This window comes from Salvelinus fontinalis, chromosome 18 (assembly GCF_029448725.1).
Source record: "Salvelinus fontinalis isolate EN_2023a chromosome 18, ASM2944872v1, whole genome shotgun sequence".
Taxonomy (NCBI): domain Eukaryota; kingdom Metazoa; phylum Chordata; class Actinopteri; order Salmoniformes; family Salmonidae; genus Salvelinus; species Salvelinus fontinalis.
Window position 1 is genome coordinate 34,468,088 of NC_074682.1, and position 20,080 is coordinate 34,488,167.

The 20,080-nt window shown below is 41.9% G+C and overlaps 1 protein-coding gene across 2 annotated transcripts; it reads right to left on the bottom strand.

Annotated features, from left to right (window-relative positions):
- Nucleotides 1-4,957: 4,957 nt before the first annotated feature.
- LOC129815366 (citrate synthase, mitochondrial) lies at nt 4,958-19,789 on the bottom strand. 2 transcript variants are annotated; one of them, XM_055869130.1, is made up of 12 exons: nt 19,653-19,789; nt 19,539-19,569; nt 17,908-17,955; nt 17,644-17,751; nt 17,455-17,520; nt 14,156-14,287; nt 13,653-13,841; nt 13,230-13,429; nt 12,928-13,057; nt 7,334-7,435; nt 6,892-7,101; nt 4,958-6,552 (listed from the first exon to the last, which is right to left on the bottom strand). In XM_055869130.1, the coding sequence occupies exons 1-12, from the start codon at nt 19,769-19,771 to the stop codon at nt 6,379-6,381; spliced, it is 1,509 nt and encodes a 502-aa protein (XP_055725105.1). In that variant the 5' UTR covers nt 19,772-19,789; the 3' UTR covers nt 4,958-6,378. The 2 variants fall into 2 exon arrangements, with proteins under 2 accessions (XP_055725105.1, XP_055725106.1); XM_055869131.1 differs by lacking the exon at nt 19,539-19,569 and having other exon boundaries at nt 19,653-19,719.
- Between the last annotated feature and the right edge of the window lie 291 nt (nt 19,790-20,080).

The window sequence follows — 20,080 nt, forward strand, 5'->3', positions numbered from 1 at the left end:
AGTGAAATTTAAAAAAATTACTTGTTCCAAAAATGTACGGAAAAGTGGTGCGTGCATATCTATTCACCCCCTTTGCTATGAAGCCCCTAAATAAGATCTGGTGCAACCAATTACCTTCAGAAGTCAAATATTTAGTTAAAAAGTCCACCTGTGTGCAATCTAAGTGTCACATGATCTGAGTGTATATACACCAGTTCTGAAAGGCCCCAGAGTCTGCAACACCACTAAGCAAGGGGCACCATGAAGACCAAGGAGCTCTCCAAACAGGTCAGGGACAAAGTTGTGGAGAAGTACAAATCAGGGTTGGGTTATAAAAAAAATCAGAAACTTTGAACCCCACGGAGCACCATTAAATCCATTTTTTTTTAAATGGAAAGACTATGGCACCACAACAAACCTGCCAAGAGAGGGCCGCACACAAACTCATGGACCAGGCAAGGAGGGCATTAATCAGAGGCGCAACAAAGAGAACCCTGAAGGAGCTGCAATGCTCCACAGCGGAGATTGGAGTATTTGTCAATAGGACCACTTTAAGCTGTACACTCCACAGAGCTGGGCTTTACGGAAGAGTGGCCAGAAAAAAAAGCCATTGCTTAAAGAAAAAATAAGCAAGCACGTTTGGTGTTCTCCAAAAGGCATGTGGGAGACTCCCAAACATATGGATGAAGGTACTCTGGTTAGATGAGACTAAAATGTAGATTTTTGGCCATCAAGGAAAACGCTATGTCTGGCGCAAACCCAACACTTCCCATCACCCCAAGAACAGCATCCCCACAGAGAAGCATGGTGGTGGCAGCATCATGCTGTGAGGATGTTTTTCATCTGCAGAGACTAGGAAACTGGTCAGAATTGAAGAAATGATGGATGGTGCTAAATAGGTTGAAATTCTTGAGGGAAACCTGTTTCAGTCTTCCAGAGTTTTGAGACTGGGACGGAGGTTCACCTTCCAGCAGGACAATGACCCTAAGCATACTGCTAAAGAAACACTCGAGTGGTTTAAGGGGAAACATTTAAATGTCTTGGAATGGCCTAGTCAAAGCCCAGACCTCAATCCAATTGAGAATCTGTGGTATGACTTAAATATTGCTGTACACCAGTAGAACCCATCCGACTTGAAGGAGCTGGAGCAGTTTTGCCTTGAAGAATGGGCAAAAATCCCAGTGGCTAGATGTGCCAAGCTTATAGAGACATACCCCAAGAGACTTGCAGCTGTAATTTCTGCAAAAGGTGGCTCTACAAAGTATTGACTTTTGGGGGGGTGAATAATTATGCACGCTCAAGTTGTTTTTGTCTTATTTCTTGTTTGTTTCGCAAGAAAAAATATTTTGCAACTTCAAAGTGGTAGGCATGTTGTTTAAATCAAATGATACAAACCCCCCAAAAATGTCCAATTCTGAGAATGCGTCATGCGCCGTTTCCAACTATTCATTGATTTCGGTAGCGCATCCCCATATCTAATTAAATCAGCTGTTGTCAAAGCCTAAATGAGTATGATATCATGACATTTAAAGTATACTAGATTTTTGAAATGTCCCATGCTATTAAACCAACAAATTCTGCATACTCCCAACAGCCTACTATTTATGGCCACAGAAAATCTTATATATAATAATACAATAATCATGATAAACATTATTGATGGCAGAATTTAACTAGGATTATCAAATAATGAAAGATTAAATATCTTATGGCTATTTCTCATGGAAGTTGATTAATAACATCCAGGGACATGGCAAAAATGCTGAAAGTGTTCAAAATACATAAAATTCCCTTTAAGATCCATACTTGTTTTTAAGGTAAAGGACACCTGACCTTATATTTAAAGCCTTTTGGAATCCACATGACATTATTTTACACTAAATAAGAAGTGATATTTCCTGGGGACAGAAAAGTCACCGCATTGGAATGACACAGCTAGCACAGCCAGTAATAAAATCTGATTTTAAATCTATCGAACTTTAACCACACTGCTAACCCTAATCTTAAATTAAGACAAATGTTTTCATTAATTTTTAGGATATAGACCATTTTGACTTTGCAGCTGGCCCATTAGCGGTAATCACTCTGCCGTCAGGGCAAAATTCATGACAAATGTCAACCTGCTTGTTGGACACGGTTGGAGTTTAGTGAATGAATCTCCATCTTGACTGCTCGAATGCCACCGTCACTATTTGCATGTGGAAAGAGCAGTATTTCAGACTGGGACCATCCTTCGTATGTACTGGATTCTTTGGGAATTGTCCAAGTTGCCAAGTTGATGCAGAGCCTGATATGTCATTTAGGGCAACAGACTCTTATCCAGAGTGACTTGCAGTTAATGCATTCATCTTATGTGGTTGTCCCACCTAGCTACTTATCAGTCATAGTACATTTTTCCTCAAAGTAGCTAGCTTTTTTGGGGATAGGAGGCTGTGGGATAATTTAAGATACTCTTTGAAGAGGTAGGTGTTTCAGAGGTTTTGGTAGATGGGCAGGAACTCTGCTGTCCTAGCTTCAAGGGGAAGTTAGTTCCACCATTGGAGTGCCAGGACAGAGAAGACCTTGGACTGTGCTGAGCGGGAGCTGCCCTCCAGTAGGTGTGGGAGAGCCAAGAGGTGGCAGAACAGAGTACTCAGGTTGGGGTGTAAGGTTTGAGCAGAGCCTGAAGGTAGGGAGGGGTAGTTCCTCTTGCTGTCCTCTAGGCAAGTACCATGGTCTCGTCGTGGATATGAGATTCGACTGGAAGCCAGTGGAGTGTGCAGAGGAGCAGGGTGCCAAGGGAGAATATGGGAAGGTTGAACACCAGGCGGGCTGCAGTGTTCTGGATGAATACCAAAGCAAATTCCACATGTAAAGTGCTTGTCCCATGTTTCATGAGCTGAAATAAAAGATCAAATGTTCCAATTTGTTTATGTCCCTGTTAGTGAGCATTTCTCCTTTGCCAAGATAATCCATTCACCTGACAGGTGTGGCATATCAAGAAGCTGATAAAACATTATTATTACACAGGTGCACTTTGCTGAGGAAAATATAAAGTCACTAAAAATCACACATTGCTACAGATTTGAGGGATCATGCAATTGGCATGCTGACTTCAGGAATGTCCACCAGAGCTGTTGCCAGATATTTTAATATCAATTTCCCTACCAGAAACGCCTCCAACATCATTTTAGAGAATTTGGCAGGACGTCCAGCCAGCCTCATAACTGCAGACCACGTGTAACCACATCAGCCCAGGACCTCCACATTCGGCTTCTTCACCTGCGGAATCGTTTGAGACCAGCCACCCAGCCAGCTGATGAAACTGGGGTTGCACAACCGAAGAATTTCTGCACAAACTGTCAGAAACCATATCAGGGAAGCTCATCTGCCTGCTCGTCGTCCTCACCAAGGGTCTTGACCTGACTGCAGTTCGGCGTTGTAACCGACTTCATGGGCAAATGCTCAACTTAGATGGCAACTGGCATGCTGGAGAAATGTGCTCTTTACGGATGAATCCGATGAGCGGTTTGCTGAGGTCAACATTGTAAACGGAGTGCCCCATGATGGCGGTGGGGTTATGGTACGGGCAGACAGGCATAAGCTACGGACAACAAACACAATTGCATTTTATCAATGGCAATTTGAAAGCACAGAGACCTTGAGATCCTGAGGCCCATTGTCTTACCAATCATCCGCCGCCATCACCTCATGTTTGGGATGCTCTGGATTGACGTGTACGACAGCTTGTTCCAGTTCCCGCCAATATCCAGCAACTTCGCACAGCCATTGGAAGAGTGGGACAACATTCCACAGGCGACAATTAACAGCCTAATCAACCCTATGTGAAGGAGATGTGACTCGTGCTGCATGAGGAAAAAAATTGAGGTCACACCAGATATTGACTGGTTTTCTGATCCACGGCCTTACTTTTTTTTTTTTTTTTTTAAGGCATCTGAACAGATGCATATCTGTATTCCCAGTCATGAGAAATCCATAGATTAGGGCCCAATTTATTAATTTGAATTGATTTCCTTATATTAACTGTAGCTCAGTAAAATCTTAGAAATTGTTGCGTTTTATTTTTGTTCAGTGTAGTATTATGGAGGTATTTGATATTTGTTTACATGTAAAATTCTTATTACCTCATTTAAAAGATTGCAGGGGAGATTTCTTTATTATGGTCCTATAACATTTCCCTGATTTGCATTATGTTTATTTTGGTGGCTAATGTTAAGGGTTAATATAGGTGGTGACTGTTGGTGGGAATCAGGGCTCCTAAGGTCCTGTCAGCCATTACAACTACCGGTAGTCAGTGCTTCCCTTTATGCGTTAACTATTTTAGGCTCTTTAAAACCAAAGTCAATATACTACTACAGTACAACTGTTGCCGTATTTTTGTCAATATCAGGACATTTAGTTAACAGGGTTGTATGTCACAGTGGTGATTGTTATTTCTCCTAATTTGCCATCGATATAGTCAGCCCCCATTGTTAGAGCACCTCGTGAGCCCATTTGTACCCACAGTTGCTACACATAGCAATTTTATATTTTGTATTACCTTACCAAAGCACATTGATCTGTTGTTTATTTGTACTTCAGAAGAATCCAGAGTCTCTGTACTACAGGCGCATGGAATCTTGATTAGGCCAAAGGGAAGCAGAAACTTGAGTGCTGTGGAGAAACGTCTGGAACACTATTAATAACTGAGACGTCCTCAGAATACTCCAGCCAGCCAACACTTATACAGTATGTACTATACACAGCCTGCACTGAATAACATGAGGCTCTGCGGTACCCCATTATGACCACACATTACTGTGTAGTCTTTTAGCTGACACTTATCCAATGCACCTTCTAGAAATGCATTCAGCTAAGGAATGTGAAACAACCACATCCCCATAAATGTTGTGATAGGCAGTTCATTGTGGATTTCTATTGTAGGAAAGAATGAGTTGTTGCAGTTACATAAACACCACAATCGGAGTATTCGAAAGAGTAATTGCTAATAAAAACATTTATTGGACTTTGTTTTGTTTTCCATTTTCTCTCCTACATCCACTGTACAATCCCACTCTGCTACATTAAAGTTCAAATTCCTCCTTCAATTTACAATGATCTCACATCAGATGTATTTCTCTTTAAACCAGAATAACCTGAGGTTTGATTAAAACAGGATCAGAACAAACTTGTAAAACCTAAAATACATATATACTATGTGGGAAGGAATCAGCTGGGAAAAGAGTGTAGGGGGCTGTTTGAAAACAAATTAAATTAATACCCAGGGGGTGGTGTTGGGCCCTCTGTGCCCAATTGGAGTGTATTGGATAAGGTCTGCATTGAAACAGACTATTACAAACACATAAGGCCCCCCACCACTAGACCGGAGGGCAACCTTAAAACTAAACCAAGCAAATATGTATCTTAACAATCCAGTTAACACAACCATTAGATTATTTCATATGGTGTTTCAGATGTGTATGTGCTTGTTTCATGAGCAACATGAGACATTTCAGGACATAGTAAAACCAGCAAACATTTACAAAACATTAAGTACATTGATTTAATGGGTCAAGTGTGCCATTAGTCAATGCTAGCCATCTCTTCAATTAGTCATTTTGCCGATAAAAAGAGAAAATTTATTGAGTTCAATTGATGTTTTAAGGTTGCCCTCGGGTCTTGAAGAAAAAGTCTAAAAGATTAATTCTCACACTCTTCCCCTCCACCCGAATCTGATAGAAAATATTAAAAAATCAGTCAAAGTCCTTTCAGCTCAGGAAACAGTGCTGTCTTACCCTGTCTATCACTTTTCAAAACAACCTCCCTTCCCAAGTGAACAGATAGCGCCATTTGTGAAGCACTGTACAAAGCAACCTGCAGAGTATTCTGATTACCAGAGGTGCCACGGAGTTGGTGAATACTGCCAGAAAGAGGTGGAGGTGTAATAAGTGAACTCTGCCTTAATTGATAGCGGTGTGACGTCAGTCAGTGATGAAAGGGGCTGCAGTACCCTATTACTAATCTACCGACCCTGGTCATTTGCATACTGTACATATTCTAACCTGCTAGGCCAGATTAGAGTGGTTATATTACAGAAGGACCTTGCTTGCCATGCAGTGTTGTCTTTTGTTTTGGTATTTTGGATAATTCCGTGAGACAATGCGAGTGCCCCACATTTTAGAACAAAAAAATTGACATGATTTTAGGATTTCTTTACAAAACCAAGTCATCTTCAATCTCAAGACAACTACCACGGCTCAACGAAAGGAAAAATATAGCCTTGGTGTCACTGACTTGAACCGGCTAAATCCAGCAAAGGCCCTTTAATGTTTTCATAAGTGTACTATATATTTTGCCGCCCCCCTTTTGTTATTCTTTGTCCTCATCCTCCTCCCTCCCTCTTCCTTTGATACTTCATCTTTACCCGGATTTGTTGGCCCCCACCAGGTTCATGAGTCCGTCCGTGCTCATGGACTTTGGGCGTTCCAGGGGGAAGCCCAGGGCTCGGCTCCAGATCAGCTGGGCCAGCACCCCCAGGGCTCGGGACACGCCGAACAGCACCGTGTAGTAGTTCATCTCTGTCATCCCATAGTACTGTTAGGACAGGAGAGAAGGGGATGGAGGGTTAATTGCACAGAACAAGGTATTTCATTATTGCGCTCCCAATTGTATGTGATATATAAGGGCTTTGTAGGAAGATAAGGGACAGCTCAAGTAGAGTAGAAGAGCGCCTAGACTTTTTTTTTTGTCTCTGACAGTTCACTAAGATGGAACAAACTATGAAGAGAAGCTCAAATTAGACCTTTACATTTTCCTTCATTCCTTCAAGAGATGGTGGAGGCCTTTCTTGTAACCTTCATGCAGTGTCCCTCCCAATCAGTTGAAAGTATACTGCAATAGTTGGCTCCATCCTCCTGTAACCCCACCACTCACCTGCAGCAGCACTCCACTGTGGGCGTCCACGTTGGGCCAGGGGTTCTTGGCCTTGCCCTGCTCCAGCAGCACGTTGGGCACGATCTTGTAGAGTTGGTGCACCAGTTTGAACATGGGGTCGTCGGGCAGGTGCTTGAAGGCAAACTCCTGCTGGCAGGTGTACCTGGGGTCTGTCTTCCTCAGGACAGCATGGCCGTAACCTGGAACCACCTGAGAGAACGCAAACAGAAGGTCAAAAAGGGTAGGATGAATATCTTTGAGGTTACATATATCATTCCCCTTGCAGCTTATTCCTCAAATGAAAACGTAAATGCATCCTTTCTTTTGTACACCTGTTCACTACACTTTTAGGTAGATGGTAAAGTTTCCTTTGGGTTTCCTGACCTTGACTCATCCACCTCATTCACCCAACTTCGCATACCCTCCAGTCCAGACCACTTACCCTTCCAGACTTGAGGGTGTTCCAGATGTAGTCTCTCATGGCCTCGTCAGACACCTCTCCTCCCATCTCCTTCTGCAGGGCCGTCAGCCATACCAGCACCTCCTACAAGGGGCATAGGTAAGGCAGGGGCTCACTCCAACCAAAACAAAATCACTGCTTTCATTCTCCATTTCCACTACTGAGCTTATTATAGTTCCATAGTCATCCTCTCTCTCTACTATGTTAATGGTGAGAGGTTGAAAGCCTTGCTTTGAATGAAAACAGATAATACCTTTGGATAAAGATGTCTGTTAAATAGCACACATATATAAATACACACACAACCATTCAAACATGGAATCACTTAGAAATGTCGTTGTTTTTGAAAGAAAAGCAATTTTAAAATAATATCTAATTGATCAGAAATACAGTGTAGACATTGTAAATGACAATACACCAAGGCTATACACCAAGTCACTTGGCTCTGTCATAACCTCACATGGTCTCTCCTATCATTGCTATGCAGACGACACACAACTAATCTTCTCCTTTCCCCCTTCTGATGACCAGGTGGCGAATCGCATCTCTGCATGTCTGGCAGACATATCAGTGTGGATGACGGATCACCACCTCAAGCTGAACCTCGGCAAGACGGAGCTGCTCTTCCTCCCGGGGAAGGACTGCCCGTTCCATGATCTCGCCATCACGGTTGACAACTCCATTGTGTCCTCCTCCCAGAGCGCTAAGAACCTTGGCGTGATCCTGGACAACACCCTGTCGTTCTCAACTAACATCAAGGCGGTGGCCCGTTCCTGTAGGTTCATGCTCTACAACATCCGCAGAGTACGACCCTGCCTCACACAGGAAGCGGCGCAGGTCCTAATCCAGGCACTTGTCATCTCCCGTCTGGATTACTGCAACTCGCTGTTGGCTGGGCTCCCTGCCTGTGCCATCAAACCCCTACAACTCATCCAGAACGCCGCAGCCCGTCTGGTGTTCAACCTTCCCAAGTTCTCTCACGTCACCCCGCTCCTCCGCTCTCTCCACTGGCTTCCAGTTGAAGCTCGCATCCGCTACAAGACCATGGTGCTTGCCTACGGAGCTGTGAGGGGAACGGCACCTCAGTACCTTCAGGCTCTGATCAGGCCCTACACCCAAACAAGGGCACTGCGTTCATCCACCTCTGGCCTGCTCGCCTCCCTACCACTGAGGAAGTACAGTTCCCGCTCAGCCCAGTCAAAACTGTTCGCTGCTCTGGCACCCCAATGGTGGAACAAACTCCCTCACGACGCCAGGACAGCGGAGTCAATCACCACCTTCCGGAGACACCTGAAACCCCACCTCTTCAAGGAATACCTAGGATAGGATAAAGCAATCCTTCTGCCCCCCCCCCCCCCCCCCTTAAAAGATTTAGATGCACTATTGTAAAGTGGCTGCTCCACTGGATGTCATTAGGTGAATGCACCAATTTGTAAGTCGCTCTGGATAAGAGCGTCTGCTAAATGACTTAAATGTAATGTAAATGACAATTGTAGCTGGAAACGGCTGATTTTTAATGGAATATCTACATAGGCGTACAGAGGCCAATTATCAGCAACCATCACTTCTGTGTTCCAATTGGCATGTTGTTGGCTAATCCAAGTTCATCGTTTTAAAAAGGCTAAGTGATCATTAGAAAACCCTTTTGCAATTATGTTAGCATAGCTGAAAACTGTTGTCCTGATTAAAGAAGCAATAAAACCTGCCTTCTTTAGACTAGTTGAGTATTTGGAGCATCAGCATTTGTGGGTTTGATTACAGGCTCAAAATGGCCAGAAACAAATACCTTTCTTCTGAAACTCGTCAGTCTATCCTTGTTCTGAGAAATTAAGGCTATTCCATGCAAGAAATTGCCAAGAAACTGAAGATATCGTACAACACTGTACTACTACCTTCACAGAACAGCGCAAACTGGCTCTAACCAGAATAGAAAGAGTGGGAAGACCTGGTGCACAACTGAGCAAGAGGACAAAGTACATTAGAGTGTCTAGTTTGAGAAAGACGCCTCACAAGTCCTCAACTGGCAGCTTCATTAAATAGTACCCGCAAAACACCTGCCTCAACGTCAACAGTGAAGAGGTGACTCCAGGATGCTGGCCTTCTAGGCAGAGTTGCAAAGAAAAGCCATATCTCAGACTGGCCAATAAAAATAAATTATTAAGATGGGCAAAAGACACTGGACAGAGAAAGATTGGAAAAAAAGTGTTACGGACAGACAAATCTAAGTTTGAGGTGATCACAAAGAACATTCATGAGACACAGAAAAAATGAAAAGAAGCTGGAGGAGTGCTTGACGCCATCTGTCAAGCATAGTGGAGGCAATGTGATGTTCTGGGGGTGCTTTGGTGGTGGTAAAGTGGGAGATTTGTACAGGGCAAATGATATCTTGAAGAAGGAAGGCTATCACTCCCTTTTGCAAAGGCATGCCATACCCTGTGGACGGCACTTAATCTTCAGGCTAGGGTCTATTTTTCTCCACTTCCTGTCTGACTGACGTGCCCAAAGTAAACTGCCTTTTACTCAGGCCCAGAAGCCAGGATATGGATATAATTGGTACCACTGGATAATAAAACACTTTGAAGTTTTAGAAATGTTAAAATAATGTATGAGACTATAACACAATTGATATGGTAGGAGAAAATCCAACCGGGAAAAAATGGAGCCCATGCTCTTACAATGGAAAGCTATGGGTCATATGCAATTCCAACTCCCAGATTGCAATTCCTATGGCTTCCACTAGATGTCAGTGTTTGCTCAAGGTTTCAGGCTTGTTTCTTCCCAAACAAGGAAGAAGTTTGGTACTGGGAGTTAGAGTTGGAAATCTGTCTGTGCGTGTGCGACAAAGAGGACGCTCACCTGCTTATTTTGCTTTTTTATTGAACATACTTCTTTCCGTATGAAATAGTATAATTTGATTACATTTTAGGGTACCTGAGGATTAAATAAACTTATTTTGACTTATTTTAACAAAGTTTCGCGGTAGCTTTTTGGATTCCTTTCTCTGCATGTTGAACGAGTGGATTACTGAAATCGATGGTTTTTGATGGTTTTTGCGACTGCACTTGAAGAAACTTCAAAATTTCTGCATTAAAGTAAGGGACTGTCATTTCTCTTTGCTTATTTGAGCTGTTCTTGCCAAAATATGGACTTCGTATTTGACCAAATAGGGCCATGTTCTGTATACCACCCCTACCTTTTCACAACACAACTGATTGGCTCAAATGCATTAAGGGGAAAAAATTCCAGAAATTAACTTTAGGCACACCTGTTAATTTAAATGCATTACAGGTGACTACCTCATGAAGCTGGTTGAGAGAATGTACACTCTTGGCAATGCTGTCATCAAGGCAAAGGGTGGCTACTTTGAAGAACTTCAAATATAAAATATATTTTGATTTTGATTTGTTTAACACTGTTTTGGTTACTACATGATTCCATATGTTATTTCATAGTTGATGTCTTCGCTATTATTCTACAATGTAGAAAAAAGTCAAAATAAAGAAAAACCCTGGAATGAGTAGGTGTTTCCAAACTTTTGACTGGTAATGTGTGTGTGTGTGTGTGTGTGTGTGTGTGTGTGTGTGTGTGTGTGTGTGTGTGTGTGTGTGTGTGCCGAGTGTACAAAACATTAGGAACACCTGCTCTTTCCATGACAGACTGACCAGGTGAACGCTATGATCCCTTAACTATTAAATCCACTTCAATCAGTGTAGATGAAGGAGAGGAGACAGGTTAACTTATGGCTGCAGGGGCAGTATTGGGTAGCTTGGATGAAAGGTGCAGAGGTGCCCAGAGTAAACGGCCTGCTCCTCAGTCATAGTTGCTAATATATGCATATTATTATTAGTATTGGATAGAAAACACTCAAGTTTCTAAAACTGTTTGAATTATGTCTGAGTATAACAGAACTCATGGCAGGCAAAAACCTGAGAAGTTCCACTCCCTGTTTTGGAATTTTTGGTAGTTTTTCAACCAAGCTCTCATTGAAATTACAGCGAGATAGATGAGTTTTCACTTCCTACGGCTTCCACTAGATGTCAACAGTCAATAGAACTTTGTCTGATGACTCTGCTGTGAAGGGGGACCGAAGGAGACAGGAATGAGTAACCAAAGCCATGAGGTGACCACGCTTTGACCATGCGCGTTCACGTGGGAGGCAGCTCTGTTCCATCGCTCAACTGAAGTCAATGTAATTCTCCGGTTGGAACGTTATTCAAGATGTATGTTAACAACATTCTAAAGATTGATTCAATACATCATTTGACATGTTTCTACTGACTGTTACGGAACTTTTGGACATTGTCACGTTATAGTGGACGCGCTTTGACTTTGGAATTGTTTACCAAACGCGCTAACCAAAGTAGCTAATTGGACATAAATAAGACAATATCGAACAAATCAAGCATTTATTGTGGACCTGGGATTCCTAGGACTGCATTCTGATGAAGTTCATCAAAGGTAAGGAAACATTTATCATGTATTTTCTGGTTTCTGTTTACTCCAACATGGCGGCTAATTTTACTATTGTTCTGAGCTCCATTTCAGATTATTGCATGATTTGCTTTTTCCGTAATTTTTTTTTGCAATCTGACACCGCGGTTGCATTAAGGAGAGGTATATCTATAATTCCATGTGTATAACTTGTATTATCATCTACATTTATGATGAGTATTTCTGTTGAAATTATGTGGCTATGCACTATCACTGGATGTTTTTGAAACTAGTGAATGTAACACGCCAATGTAAACTCAGATTTTTATATAAATATGAACCTTATCAAACAAAACATGCATGTATTGTGTAACATGAAGTCCTATGAGTGTCATCTGATGATGATCATCAAAGGTTAGTGATTCATTTTATCTCTATTTGTGTTATTTGTGGCTCCTCTCTTTTGCTGGAAAAATGGCTGAATTTTTCTTTGAGTTGGTGACCTAACATAATCGTTTGTGGTGCTTTTGCTGAAAAGCCTATTTGAAATCGGACACTTTGTTGGGATTAACAAAAAGATTACCTTTAAAATGGTATAAGACACATGTATGTTTGAGGAATTTTAATTATGAGATTTCTGTTTGAATTTGGCGCCCTGCACTTTCACTGGCTGTTGTCATATCGATCCCATTAACGGGATTGCAGCCATATGAAGTTAAAGGATTTTTAAGCATTCAGACAATTGAGACATGGATTGTGTGTGTGTGCAATTCCGAGGTTGAATGGGCAAGACAAAAAACGTAAGTGCCTTTGAACGGGGTATGGTAATAATAGGTGCCAGGCACACCAGTTTGAGTGTGTCAAGATCTGCAACGCTGCTGAGTTTTTCAGGCTCAATAGTTTTCTGTGTACATGAAGAATCCAGACAATTTGACAACTGTGGGAAGCATTGGAGTCAACATGGGTCAGCATCCCTGTGGAATGCTTTCGACACCTTGTAGAGTTCATTCCCCGACAAATTCAGGCCGTTCTGAGGGCAAAAGGTGGTGCAATTCAATATTAGGAAGGTGTTCCTAATGTTTTGTACAGTCAGTTTTCAGTATATTTACACACATGTTAACTTTGACATTAGCATCCATACACACCTGGTTAGCCAGTCCATGAAGAGGTCCGGCCAATCCGTTCATAGCTGCGCTGAAGGACAGGTAGGGGTCAGACAGGGCACTGCCCACTAAGTGGCTGGTGTGAGCACTCACATTACCACCCTCATGGTCACTATAGCAAAGGGGAGTGAATGAAAGAATAAATGATGCAGCCACATAACTGCATTGTGCAATGACGGAGCAGGAGCTGAATATGCACACCCTAAAGTTACCACGGTAGAGTAATGGATGATAAACTTAGAAAAATGTATTATGAATGAAGTAGCACTCTCTATAAAACTGACCTGTGGATGGTGAGGTACAGGCGCATGAGCTCAGTGAACGTGGCATCGCTGTAGCCCAGCATGTTGGTGAAGTTGTGGGACCAGTCCAGACTGGAGTCGATGGCGCCGATGCTGCTGCCCTCACGGTAAAGGTTGCGGTAAATCTTGGCTGCAACGCATGGCAGTTTAGCGATCAGATCCATGGAGTCTTCATAGACAAACTGAGAGAAGAGAATAATTTATGTCAATAGTGTAATCGGAAAGAAGGCACTCTTTCAACAGATTTTTAACACATTTGTTCAGATTCCACCATCTTAACTTCTTATAACTGTGGCGCATTGACATGTTGCTACATTTCACAACGGTTTGTCCTATTGAACAAAATGGTTTCCCACAAAAGCGTGCACTGTTCAACATTCTTTAGGGTATGTTTCCTGAGCTCACCTCCCAGTACATGGCCTTGTTGACTCCCTCGGAGTAGGCCCGGGCGAAGCTACTCTCACTGTTCAGAGCTGTGATGGCGGAGCTGAACTGAGACATGGGGTGGAGGTTGGTGGGGAAGTTATCCAGCATGGTGACCACGTGGGAGGGAAGAGCTGCACGCTTGGCCCACTCCTTGGACAGCCAGTTCACCTGGGGACAGACAATACACAAATAGGTTAATTGGTTCATTGGTCAAGCTATGCACACCAAACGTAATGTAGTTTTGTATGCAAAATATAGTCCGTCACTAAACCAAAATGGAAGCAAACCTCCTCCCAGAGATAAGATGAAGAGCTATTTGTCTGTGGTTAAGCTTTATGTTGTGGTTTATGGTATACGGGTCAACCTCTTATTGAATATATACATAATTTGATCTGTACCATTATGCAAAGGGTTGTTGTAACAACATTTAAGCTGATGTGCCATACTCTCTCTCCGTAATGAGTTACCTAGCTAACACTCACCTGTTCCTCTGTGGGCACCTGGCCTGTCACCAGCAGCCAGAACAGACCTTCGGGCAATGGCTCGGCACCTCCTGGAGCCTTGGGCAACAGCTGCTGGCACTCCGGAATGCTGTAGCCACGGAAACGAATTCCCTAACAAAAAATGTTTTTAAAAGATATCTACACTCCCCTCCATATGTATTTGTAGAATGTTAAGCAATTTTGTGTGTGTGGGGGTAGGGGTGTCTATACCCATCATGAGGCAACAGTACAGAATGTCACCTTTTATTTGAGGGTATTTTCATATATATGTTTAACCGTTTAGAAATGACAGCACTTATGTATCAAAGTAGTCCAAATATTAGTATTTGGTCCTATTATTCCTTGCACGCAATGACTACATCAAGATTGTGACTCTACAAACTCGTTGGATGCATTTGCAGTTTGTTTTGTAACTGAATGATAACTGAAGCACACTTCTTTATAAGTGAGCAGATAAGATGATTCTAAAGACTTCTAAATTATTCCTGATAATGCCAGGATTAAGAAAAATCATGAATGAATCATGACAATGATGAGTAGGAAAGTTACAAAGGCTACAACAAAACATGCTTACCTCACCATTACCAGTAACAGGGGAGGTATGATCTTTATGCCTCTAACCTTCACACTCATTATCCATAATCCTGGTAGCATCCACATGAATGTACAAGTGTACAGAAACATATTCTATTCTTACAATAAAAGTGAGTAAGTCTTTTTTAATAATGCACTTACAGTTGAAGTCGGGAGTTTACATACACTTAGGTTGGAGTCGTTGAAAAACTAGTTTTAATAACTCCACAAATTGTTAACAAATTGTAGTTTTGGCAAGTCGGTTAGGACATCTACTTTGTGCATGACACAAGTAATTTTTCCAACAATTGTTTACAGACAGATTATTTCACTGTATCACAATTCCAGTGGGTCAGAAGTTTACATACACTAAGTTGACTGTGCCTTTAAACAGCTTGGAAAATTCAAGAAAATTATGTCATGGCTTTAGAAACTTCTGATAGGCTAATTGACATAGAGTCAATTGGAGGTGTACCTGTGGATGTATTTCATTGCCTACCTTCAAACTCAGTGCCTCTTTGCTTGACATCATGGGAAAATCAAAAGAAATCAGCCAAGACCTCCGGAAAAAATTGTAGACCTCCACAAGGTTGGTTCATACTTGGGAGTAATTTCCAAACGCCTGAAGGTACCACGTTCATCCCTACAAACAATAGTACGCAAGTATAAACACCATAGGACCACGTAGCCGTCATACCCCCCAGGAACGTACTTTGGTGCGAAAAGTGCAAATCAATCCCAGAACAACAGCAAAGGACTCTGTGAAGATGCTGGAGTAAACAGGTACAAAAGTATCTATATCCACAGTAAACGAGTCCTATATCGACATAACCTGAAAGGCCGCTCAGCAAGGAAGAAGCCACTGCTCCAAAACCACCACAAAAAAAGCCAGACTACGGTTTGCAACTGCACATGGGGACAAAGATTGTACTTTTTGGAGAAATGTCCTCTGGTCTGATGAAACAAAAATAGAACTGTTTGGCCATAATGACCATCGTTATGTTTGGAGGAAAAAGGGGGAGGCTTGCAAGCCGATGAACACCATCCCAACCGTGAAGCACGGGGGTGACAGCATCATGTTGTGGGGGTGCTTTGCTGCAGGAGGGACTGGTGCACTTCACAAAATAGATGGCATCATGAAGAAAGGAAAATTATGTGGATATATTGAAACAACATCAAGACAGTCAGGAAGTTAACGCTTGGTCGCAAATGGGTCTTCCAAATGGACAATGACCATACTTCCAAAGTTGTGGCAAAATGGCTTAAGGACAACAAAGTCAAGGTATTGGAGTCGCCATCACAAAGCCCTGACCTCAATCCTATAGAAAATGTGTGGGCAGAACTGAAAAAGCGTGTGCGAGCAAGGAGGCCTACAAACCTGACTCAGTTACACCAGCTCTGTCAGGAGGAATGGCCCAAAATGCACCCAACTGATTGTGGGAAGCTTGTGGAAGGCTACCCAAAACATTTGACCCAAGTTAAATAATTTAAAGGCAATGCTACCAAATACTAATTGAGTGTATGTAAACTTCTGACCCACTGGGAATGTGATGAAATAAATAAAAGCTGAAATATATCATTCTCTCTACTATTATTCTGACATTTCACATTCTTAAAATAAAGTGGTGATCCTAACTGACCTAAGACAGGGAATTTTTACTAGGATTAAATGTCAGGAATTGTGCAGAACTAAGTTTAAATGTATTTGGCTTAGGTGTATGTAAACTTCCGACTTCAACTGTGTGTGTGTGTGTGTGTGTGTGTATATATATATCTCAGATGAAAACATATAATTTGTGACAAAATAAAGAAAATGTTATGTGCCTCATTTGCATATATACACTGGGTGCATTTGCATGCATTAATAAATTAATATATAGGGGTGGAACAGGGATGCAACCACCAAAAACCTCCCTCAGTCTGTTTTATTCAAATACCTTTGACCCCACATTGACATTACATAACCCATTGACCCTATGTGACATGAATTATCTTATGACTTTTAAGCCAATATCCGTAAGTGGTGCTGAAATGGCTGCAAAATATCACCTTCCTTATTCTCAGCTAATGTAAGCTGATGAGTATGGTGGGACTTAAGGTCAAGTCACTGTTTAAGTAGCTAGTTGTCTAGCTTCAAGCATCAGACACAGGATGGTTTTTATTTAGTTCCATTTCATTTAGTACTATTCAATTCATTTGCATTCTGCCATCTCCCTCAGAGGAGTACTAAGCAAGTGTGGAAATCATTCTCTTTCAAAACAATTCTCTTCAGCTCAGCCACCTGAAATGAATCACTAAAGGGCATGCCTAAATTGTATGTGTCATCTAGGCCAGGGGTTGGCAACCGGCAAAATCCTAATATCTCTAAGAATTCCCGCAAATTCTAAAAAAAAAAAAAATATTTTAAAAAAATGACTTATGTGACCGTGTCTCAATGTAATCAACGTATGAAATTATTATGTGGCTTAATTGTCATCAATTTGCAGTATACAAATGATTATAATTGTGTTCCAGCCCACCAACCATTCAATAAAACAAAAATCAGCCTACAGCTGAATCTAGTTGCCTACCCACCTAAGTGTAAACAATCTAAGATACCAACAAGCAACTGAAAATGGTTAAAATGCCCAATCTATTCCCCTACCTGATACTGAGCTTGCATTCAGTTCTCTGTCAAGGGGCTTTCCCTGCACAGACCAACTCACCTCATCTGCATCCAGCACTGAGGTCTCATACACCAGGCCCTTCATACCTCTCATCCCACCGTAGATCTGTAAAGACAAGGGCACACACATTTAACATCAACAGCTACCATATTCACACTACAACAGGCACTGAAAGGGGTACGTCTAATAATGTAGAACGTTTACAAATGACAGTTGAACAGAAAGTACCATATCCACAGTGATTGAGCCGATGTTGGTCTTGCCATACTGCGTTTTGAAATTCTTAACCCTACTCTGTTCTTTAGGGACGAGATCCGAAAGCACATCTCTCAGGTTCTGCAACGGCACAGAGAAAAATACAATACGTCACAGTTAGAAAGACAACTCAATTATGAGGGCCACTCAGTTCAAAACATCACAGCACTGCTAGGTAAAAAGCATATGTGTGTAAATCAAATTGAAAAATGAAGGAGGTCCAGTCAGGGTACTTACTGTTGATGTAGTGGCATTTCTGGAAGCGGCGAAGAGACATGCTGTGCTCTGAGGCACAAGAAGGGGTGTCAAGAGAGATGCAATCAGTCAAAATAGGTTAAATCTCCGACATGTATCACAGACAGGCAGAGAAAGGTTTCAAGTTTCAATAATCAGAGGGGCGTTAGTCCTCACTTTAAAACATCAGCAAGCCACAATGCACTGCAAAGTATCCCCAACAATGACCTAGGCTGTATCCCTAACAATGACCAAGGCTGCATCCCTAACCATGACCTAGCCTGTATCACTAACAATGACCTAGCCTGTATGACTAACAATGACCTAGCCTGTATGACTAACAATGACCTAGCCTGTATGACTAACAATGACCTAGCCTGTATGACTAACAATGACCTAGCCTGTGCACCTAAAGATGACCTAGCCCACCTAATCACTGCAGGAGAGAAACTTTAGTGTGAGTTCCATGACAAAGGATAACAAACAGAAAATTGCTGAACGATAGACGTGTGCAGTGGCAAATAGGCCTACATATGCCAATGCATTTATGTATTCTAAGGTAGAACTGATTCAGTCAAAGCATTGCTCACAGCACTGTGTCTAAAGAGCATCCATGTTCTAAGTGTTTTAGGGCCATAAGGACACAAGCACTTTTTTTTTTAACCTCAAGTCAGAATGTACAGAGATCTGACCTTGGATTGACAGAAAAATAGAGCTTTGCCCAACTGGAAACAAGATGCCTTCACACAATCAAGAAATAACGGAAAAGTTAGGTAGCCTGTACAATTCACTCAAATGCAACTATTCTAACGTTATGTGCTGCTAGCTATGTGTTCCAGCTAATCAAACATGGCTGGTCCTCTTTTGCTTTGCATGCAAGAGATGCCTTTTCCAGAAGAGTTAGAGCCAACGAAAGACTGTAATTTGCCTCCTGCTGTGAGTAACATTGCGGGAATGAAGCTGCATTGCAAGATATGGTAACCTACTTTATAGTTGGTTACTAGTACTTGCCTAAAACCTACAGTAGTGTACAAGTAACTGACGTTGGACAGCCGGTATCTGATTTAATCAACTCTGAGTCCTTGACACAATATCAAGGCAGTGAAGGCCCACATAAGTACGATACAGTATCATCTAGCTAGATGTCTTTGTTTTTTAAAATAATTCTCCCAGATTGTCATTACAAACTAAAACCGGAGCCTAGGGGCGAGCTAGCCAACTACAGTGTGCTAGTTCGCTAGGTAGCTACGAAACTCAAGCATAGACATTTAGCTAATTCATGTTATCAAAGATGGCAACAGCTAGCCACTAAACACATTACCGTGCTAGCTTCATAAAGTCTATATATTTTATAGTCTACGGTACATAGCTTAACGTTAGCTGGCTAACTAGTAAAACATAACGTTAGTTTGATTTGGCTACCTGAATGTGAACTTGTTCTAAAGTTAACTGATTAGTTATCTACACATCACTTAGCTACGGCCTAAAGTCTGTTAGCTAGTTACGATAGCTAAATGCTAACTTCACGTTTATTCTTATTGGCAAGTGGCTAACCAAAGTTTTAGCATACTAGCTAGCTAACGTTATGGCATGGGGCGGGACAATGCAGCGCCCATATCATTTACCGGTCTCACCTTCGTTGAATTTAAGAGCTTCGGGGTAAACCTGTAGGCGGACAGTAGGAACATGGTGAATGTGACGAGTTTGTGTAGGTAAATTCTGACTGTGCTGGTAAAAATCCCCAGTACCTCGTTGAAGGTGATGGTAGGTGTAGGTGGTTTGATGGTAGGTGAAGGTTGAGAGAGGAACAGGCCAACAAAGGAGATTGGCTGGGAAAAGGCATGGTTTGGGTGACGTACATACCCATTATCTGCCTGTGGGTGGGTGTCTGGCTGAATCTAGCGTCAAGGATTTAAAATTAAATTGCCGAAAGTGTGATCAACGACATGAGATTGTAAGTGTAACATTCAAATGTTATAAAACCCAATGGCTTAAAGATACACTTAAGAAATTGCTCCGCCATTTCCCAGCTGGTAAAATTCTAATTGCCTCATTTCAGTTTGTCACAAAACAAACTATAGGCCCCAAGTATAGTGTAGAGAATCATTGCACCATCTAAACAGCTTTGAAATATATTTTCCATTACAAAAAATATTGTATTTTCAGCTGGTGTACA